The 8,203-nt window shown below is 33.9% G+C and overlaps 1 protein-coding gene across 19 annotated transcripts in view; it reads right to left on the bottom strand.

Moving 5' to 3' along the window:
- Window positions 1-1,056: 1,056 nt before the first annotated feature.
- Window positions 1,057-8,203, bottom strand: part of Pdp1 (PAR-domain protein 1) — a 53,748-nt gene continuing 46,601 nt past the window's right edge. For 5 of the 19 annotated variants that reach the window (XM_068286500.1, XM_068286501.1, XM_068286502.1 and 2 more), the window contains 5 exons: window positions 5,528-5,569; window positions 3,464-3,618; window positions 2,832-3,072; window positions 1,907-2,163; window positions 1,057-1,844 (listed from right to left, as the gene is read on the bottom strand). In XM_068286500.1, the coding sequence (XP_068142601.1) occupies window positions 1,758-1,844; window positions 1,907-2,163; window positions 2,832-3,072; window positions 3,464-3,618; window positions 5,528-5,569 (782 nt within the window). In that variant the 3' untranslated portion in view covers window positions 1,057-1,757. The remainder of the gene's footprint in view (window positions 1,845-1,906; window positions 2,164-2,831; window positions 3,073-3,463; window positions 3,619-5,527; window positions 5,570-8,203) is intronic. The other 14 variants (XM_068286505.1, XM_068286494.1, XM_068286510.1 and 11 more) reach the window with 7 other exon arrangements.

Raw genomic sequence — 8,203 nt, 5'->3', positions numbered from 1 at the left:
TTTGTTTTTGAAATTGTTTTCAAATTGTTTTTATTAAAAATATTTAAAGATCTTTTGCAAAAATCACACAGACAAAACAAAATAAAAAAAAAAAAAAGTGTTGAAGAAAGGATAACGAAGAGGAAGGGCAGCAGTGAATAGAATGAGAAGTAGTTAAAGGAAGGACCAAAAGGACATTCATAAAGTCTTTAGTTAATAAGTAGTTAAACTTTTTTTTTAGTGAATTGATTCAACGAAAAGTTAAGTTAAAGTTGAAAGTTTTTGTTGCTGCTTGTGTTTGGGTGTGTTTGGGTGTGTGTTTTAAACAAAAAAGTTAAAGAAAAATCATAGCTCACTTAAACTAAACAGTTGCCGCTTCCCCCGACCCCCTTTTCGTGTCTTCTTCTTCTTCTTCTTCACCCTAAACATCATCAACATAGAAACGGATGCTGAGGCAGGCAACTGCAGGAGGGAAATTTTTTCGCTTAGTTTTTGTTGTTGTTGTTGTTTTCTTTGCTTAGCTTTGTTGTTTGGTTTTTTTTTTGTTTCTTAGAGTTTTGCAGTTTTTTTTTTCTTTCTTTTTTTTTTTTCCTTGGTTTTGTTTTTAAATTTAACGAAATTATTTACAATATGTTTTGTTTTGTTTGTTTCTGTTGTAGATCGAAAGCATAGAAGAAAATGTAAAACAAGAAAAATGTTGCCTGAAGAAAAGCGAAGAAACAAAAAAAAAAAAAATATCTATATATATATATCTATTAAACTTAACTTTAGAAAAAAACTAATTAATAAACATAATAATAATAATAATCATAATAATAATAATAATAATCATAATAATAATAATAATAGTAATAGTAATAATAATAATAATAATAATAGTTATAATAATAATAACAATAAAAACATTATTAACAATTTCTAGGTTAAGTTTATTTAGGGTTAGGTTAGGTTTTGTTGGGGTCGTTGTTGTTGTTGTTGGGGAGAGGGTCCGGGTTCGGGGTGCTTTTTGTTTTTACTGTAAGCTGGGGGAGAGCTTGAACTGGAACTGGAGCTTGGAGCTTGAGCTTTGAATTTACGTTTTGCCAGGGTTGCCAGACTGTTTGCTGCTGCTGCTTTTTGCTGCTCTCTATCGCTAAAGTAGTTGCAACACATTGTGAGACATTTTTTTTTTGTTTGTTTTTGAAATTTTCTTGTTCTTTTTTTTTTGTTTTTGTTTTTTTTTTTTTGTTTTCGTTTGTTTGTTTGTTTGTTTGTTGTTTAGGCTACACTAAAACAATTTAAGTTTGTTAAAAATAAATAGGCGGAGCTTTCTTCACATAGAGAACAACCGCTATATCAGATATACTATATCATCCTGCATATATATGTGTATATATGCATCTGTTTTTATATAACTGTATGTATTTGTATAATTTTTGTTTTTGTTTTTTTTTTTTATAGTGTACTTTTTGCTTTTTCATGTCTGCATTTTTTGTTTTTGTTTCTGTTTTCTTTACTAAAAAGTTATTAGTTAGTTAATAATTTTAATTATGCTTTCCCTTCTCTTCTCTTCATTTCACTTAGCTTCGCTTCTCTTCTCTATATAACGTTTATGTATATATTATTATTTAAATTTATCATTAATTTGCTTTCTTTCTTGTTTCTTGTTATTAATTGTTGTTGTTGTTGTTGTTGTTGTGGTTTATGGGTTTCCCGCCAAGTCACATATATATATGTATGTTTTTGTTTGTTTGTTTGTTGGTTTCTGTATGTAATATTTTTGTTTTTGTTTTTGTGTCCTACACATCTTGGAATTTCGATAGACGTGCACGCAAGTCCATGTTCTCCTGTTTTAGCTGCTCCACCTCCTGATGTAATGTTGAGTTCTAAACAGAGAGACAAACAAAATTCAATTCATATTTCAGGATGTTTGATAAAGGACACTTACTTCCTTCTCCAAATAGCGGGCCCGCATTGCTATCTGATTCTCTTTTTGGCGACGTGCATCTCGGGAACGCTTTGCCGCAATGTTATTCTTTCGCCGACGGGCCCAATACTTGTCGTCCTTCAGCTCATCTGGAACAAATTGTTTGCGTGACTTTTTAATCATCGGCTGCGGTTTGAGCTCCTCATCGGAGAAGGCTCGTGTGCGCGGATCAAAGTCACGACCCGATGATGCGAATGAAAATGCTGGAATATCAAATACTAAATGTTAACAATGTTTCACAAACTGTTCGTGGTACACAACAGAAAATAATGATCGTCATCAAGAAAAAAAAAAAAAAAAAAAAATTAAAAAAAAAAAAAAAAAATTATATATTTAAGAAAAAAAAAAAAATTCTTTTGAAATTTTTACTTTGAAGAGTTTATGAATTTTTTTTTTTTTTTAATTTCTTTCTTTTTATTTTCTGCACAAATTGGAATGTTGTTGTAACTTTTGGGACCCTTTTTTAACATTTAGCATTTGATAAATAAGTCATTTACATAAATTCGCAAAGCAATAAGACCAAAAAAAAAAAAAAAAAAAAAAAAAAAAAAAAGGAATACCAAAAGAAAATGTTTTTGACATTCTGTAAAAATCAATTTAAAGGCAGTTTTTATGTAAGAAATTTATCGCAAAACAATTTATTACTTAAAGATCTCAGATTCAAAGTTCTTAAATCGGACAAATTTGGCATGAACTTCAGTTAACTTTAGAGAATTTGCGATACATTGATTACATAGATACACCACACTTTATATTGAAAGTCTTAAAAGAGCCAATGTCCATTCCATTTGTGTGTTTGTGTGTGTGTGTGTGTAAGTGTGTGGGTGTGTGTGTATGTGAGTCAGATCGGATCGGTTCTGTTCTGTTCACTCGCTTAGATACTTACTTGACTCGGCCGGCGATGGCGGATTGAGGGTATCAGGACTAATGCAATCCGATGGCGATGGTGATCTTTCACGTTTTGTTGTTATATGACCCAGGCCCAATGTTAGTCCAGCTGCATGGCCCAAAGAATCGGATCGAGAATGACCACCACCACCGCCTAAACCACTTGAGTGTCCCAAATGTGTGCCAGGAAGGCCATCGGGTATATTGTTCTCCGACAAGAATTCATCTAAATCGGCATACTATATATCGAAAAACAAAAAAAAGGAAAATTATTGAGAAATTGCAATGAGATATTGTTTACAATATATAACTAATATATACATATATAAACTGATAACTGGGGTAAAATACTCATTATTAGTCACAGAAAGAAAAGAAAAACCGATAAATATATATATATATGTATGTATATATGATGAGAATATGCACAATTCTCGCACTAAGAAAGCAGCTCAAGTATGTCTGTGTGTCTTATGATGACTGTACTTTTTCAAGTGACTGACTTTGAGGTTAGATTGTACACAATATTGAATAAAATATATTTTATATATATGTATATGTTTTTTTTTTTTTTTTTTTGGAATTTCACGCACTACAACTTTAGCAGATGATGAAGAAGATGATACTAACTTGTGTTACCTTGAGGTCAGCATCGTAGGGCAAAGTTTTGTCCCACAAATTGGGACCAAGGAATGCGGTTTGAGCCTCAACATTCCATATGTCACCCTCCTCTTTGTATTTATCTTCTGGACAGCTAAATTCTTTGCTATTCGAAGTGGTTTTGCCTGCAAAAATGAAACAAATAATGTCAAATTATTAATCATCAGAGAGAGAGAGAGAGAGAGAAAACAAAATTGATAAGGATAATTGAATTTATTGCATTTGTAGGCACTTTGTTTGATAAGGTACTTTTTTTTTTTTTTTTTGTCTTTCGATAGTACTTTGATTTATTAAGTGGGTCAAGTTGTTAATATAATTTAATAATGTTATTGTGATTATATAAACAATTTGGGTTTTAGTTCTTTCTAACAACGAAATGGCTAAAGCAAGCAACATCAAGTAACATTTGCAATTTCCGCATTTGGTAAGAGCCACAGCAACATGAGAGATATAAAAGCAACAAAAACAAAGGAAAAACGGGTTACAGGCAAACAAACAAACATAAAGCAAACATCAAAGAGGAAGCAACATTTTCGAATAACAACAAAAAGTTAACAAAAAGCGAAAGTGAAATTTCAGCTTTCAAACTGATTTTTATCATCATCATCATCAACTGCCCCCCCCTCTCCATCTCTTTCTCTATCACACACACACACTCTCTCACTGTTCCCTCTCCATAAATGTAAAAGTCACTCAAAAGCTTTTCGAATGGAACAAAAAAAACTCACTCAATGCTAGCAGCGTCGCGCAGACGCAGCTGAGCATGAGATTTCTTTGATATGAAACTCGTTTCGGCGGGAGACGCAGCCGCCAAAGCAGCCGCCGCCTCGCTGAGGATGGATGGAAACCAAAAAGAAAGAAATCCAAAACCAGTTCCTCTGTCTTCTTTCTCTTTCGTGGTAGTTGCTGTTGCTGTTGTTGTATGGTTTTCTTTGCTCACTTGCATTAGTTGTTTCCGCTTTCTTATTCACTCTCACTTTCATTTGGCAAAGTTTTTTTCTTCTTTCCTTTCGTTACCAACTATTGCGAAATTTTATGTTGCCATGTTGTTGTGGCGGTTGTTGCAGCAGTTGTTTCGTTCGTTCGTTCGTTCGTTTTTTTTCTTTCCTTTTTGCAATGAAGTAATATCTTTTCTTATAGCCTCTAAGTGAAATGCAATGAAGTAATACATACACATTGCTATCTCGCTCTCTCTCTCTCTCTCTATTTTGGATGTGGTGAAAATTAGGACTTGAATAAAATCTGCATGCAATGGTGCTCAATGGATAGGTTAGTCTGAAGTTGGCATACGAGGCGTATGAATAACTTTTTTGTTTTTGGTTCGTTGTGTTGTCTTTTTAATTAGGTAGTTTTTTTCGGTGGTTCGCCATTTCTGGCCAAGAGGATTTATGTCTGGGAATTTTCATGTCTTAACTGATGATGTTGGCTGTTTTTACCTGCTTGTCACGGAATTTGGCTAAGGATGAAAGTTTTTAGAGGTGATAAATGAATTGTAAAAGGTCAAAAGTTGCCAAAAATGAAAAGAAATTTTTGGTATTTCCGGCTAAAGATGGTTTATCATCTTTGAATGGGTTTTGTCGACACAAAGCAAAAGCAAAACATATTATTTAATCCTTAAAGAGTTAAGAATATAATTTTAGCAGAAAAGGCATTTTTGGATGGGGGGAAAAACATCTTTCTCGAAAAAAAAAAAAGCAGAAGAGAATCATTCAAAGCAGAAGTAACAGAAACAATTTCATTTGCAAGCCAAAACATTTAACTTTAAATAAATCAATTAAGATCAAATGTGTTAATAAGCCATACAAATCTTTAGATAGTGCAAGAATATATATACATATAAACGCACGATATGCTTCATTAACATTAAGTGAGGCAATAAATTATGATGATAGATAAAAGATCATTCACAAAAGATCAACTTTCGCATAGCAATTAACACAGCAGAAAATTAAGGAAAAAAAACAAACACACACAAACGAAACGAAACGAATGCAAAAAAAAAAAAAAACAACACACAGAGAGACGAAAAATTACCGTTTGCTTTGCAAATGAAACCCAAAAATGGAGATTTCCTGCCTGTAAAACAGAAGAGAAGAAAGAAAAAGAAGATGGTAGAAAAGAAAGAATACAACAAAAAAAAAAAAAAAAAAATAAATAATATATTTTTGCTTTTTAACTCTGCATAGAAAATGAAACGAAAAAACAGAAACGAACAACGAAACAAACAAAATGAAGTTACATTAAGAATGACAAATGAGATCAGGCAAAACTTGTGATTAGTTTAGGCATAAGCTCAGTTATTATTTGCTTGTCCCACAGGGCGTATGATTTGAATGGCAATCTACATATGGGACAGGACAGCGAGACACTTGGGGAGAGGAGGTATGGGAAAGATACAATTCTTTTATATTTATTTTCACTTTCACTCCATGTCCAGGAATTATACCAAAAAACACAAAAAGTTTATTTTTAGCCTCAGCCACCAAAACAAGACAGGCTTCTTCTTCTTCTTCTCCTCCTTCTTCTTGTCTCAGTTTTTTGTTTTTTTTTTTTTTTTTTCTCAGTTTCTCTTGCCATTTTTAAGTAGGTCAACTGTTTTTTATTTCTTCTCTTCTTTTTTGGGAAGCTCGAGCCCTCGCACTTTTTATGGTTATTTACACACACACACTCGCACACTCGCACACACACACACGCAAACACACACACAAAAAGTAAGCCCTACACAGAGAGACAGATCCAAATTTCTCATTTGTAATTAAAATAATTTGCATAATTTTCGTGTTTCCGTTTCACTTTCATTAGAAATGCCAAAAAAAAAAAAAACCAAAAAAAGTAGAAAAAAATTTGACCAAATATATTTCATGGCTTGGGCCTACGACAACTCACAAACTTTTGTCCAAACAACAACAACAATAACAACAAAAACTATAACTTTTGTCATTTTTTGTTGTTGTTTGTTGTGTATATTATATTAATGGCTGGCCACAAATTTTAGTGGACCATGTCGAGCATTTTTTAGCTTTCACTTTTATTTTCTTTTAGTATAAAATTAATCCGTTTTTTTTTTTTTAGTGACTAACTTAAAACCCCCCACAAAAGGCAAGAAACCATAAGACAAAATATCTACATAAATATTTTCAGGAATTTTTATATTGACAAAGGAGTTTAATTTTGTTTCTTTTTTTGTTTTTTTGTTTTTGAGCATAAAACTGGATTCAAATGAAAGTGAAATTTTAGGTTTACAACAAGTTGATAAACAATTATATTATAATATTCATAATAATAAAAAAAAATAAACCAGTTTATCACTTAACTGGAATACTCTAAACCCCTCTTAGTTCCTCCTACCTCTCTCCCTCTCTCTCTCTCTCTCTCTCTATAAGTAGAACACACACACACACACAGGGCCAAGTTAACGTAATCGTCAAATTGTCATCATACACTGCAAACAATTTGAAACTGAACTTGGAAAAAAGAAAAACAGATATCAGCATGTAGTTTATCATCTGAATCTATTCCCAGATTTTCTTTCGATTCTATTCCGAATCGGTTAATTCGCCAGATAGATATGTCAGTATATATTATGCAACAATCGGTAATCGGCAGTTTGGCAACTTTGCAATGCGGCAACGGCGATGACGACGACGACGACGATGGCACGTAAAAAGTACATAAAAGAAACCAAAACCCAAACATAAAACCAAAGAAAGAAAATAAAATGAAGAGAAAGAAGAAAGGTGGGGCGATGCAAGGGGCAGGTGGAGAGAGAGAGAAAGAGAGAAGAAAAAAGGCAAGTAAGCACAGGTAAAAAGTTGCCGCCCCTTTCACCTGTAGCTCTTCACTCCGCCTCGCCACGCCTTGGCCACTGTCTTCTTAGCCTTCCCACCGCCTTGCCTCTCTCCTCTCCACCACGCTTCCCACTTTTTTACAGTGCTGTTCATTCTCTGCGGCGGCGCATGCGTCGATGGCGCAACGAGTGACGAGTCGTTGTTGTTGTTATTGTTGCTATTACTCTAACTGTTGTTGTTATTGCTGCTGTTGTTGTTGTTGTAGTTGTTCGCTTGACTGAATGCCTGGTCGTTGTTGTTGTTGTTGTTGTTGCTGTGTATTACATCGTTGTATGAATTGTACATCGCACTTTTTTTTTGGTTTGGTTTGGTTTGTTGCTGTTGTTGTTGTTGTTGGTGAAGTGCAGAAAGTGTAACACTTTCGATTGTTGCGCTGCCTGAGTTGTTTGCCTTTGTTGCTAACCCCCCAACCCCCTCCCCCCATCTCTTGCCTGTTGTTGGTGTTGTTGTGATTATGTGCATTGCATTCATTCCGCATTTTGTGCGCTCATTTGCATTGCGTTTTTCCTTCTCTCTCTCTCTCTCTCACACTGTCTCTCTTCTCTCCTCCCACTCTTTATTTCGCTTTGTGTTGTTTATTTTGCTGCTTGGTTTTTCGTGAAAATTAATTATGTGTGGGAAAATGTGATGGGCATTGGATTTCCGGGTGGTTAGCACGACGACCAACACCAACAACAAGAGGGCTGTTGTTGTTGTGTACATCCCCTTACAACAACAACAACAACAACAACAAACACTTGGCTATCTGAAGTGACTCTTAAATCAAAGGAATCACCTTTCTTGTTTTTCTGTTATCTAACACTTTTCAGCATTAGAAAATGCATTACTTGTAATGCTCTTTCATTATTTGCCCAAAACTTCT

Source organism: Drosophila tropicalis, unplaced genomic scaffold (genome assembly GCF_018151085.1).
Source record: "Drosophila tropicalis isolate 14030-0801.00 unplaced genomic scaffold, ASM1815108v1 contig_443, whole genome shotgun sequence".
In the NCBI taxonomy this organism is placed as follows: Eukaryota; Metazoa; Arthropoda; class Insecta; order Diptera; family Drosophilidae; genus Drosophila; species Drosophila tropicalis.
The sequence above is the reverse complement of the archived record's forward strand: the minus strand, read 5'-3'. Positions and strand labels throughout refer to the sequence as shown.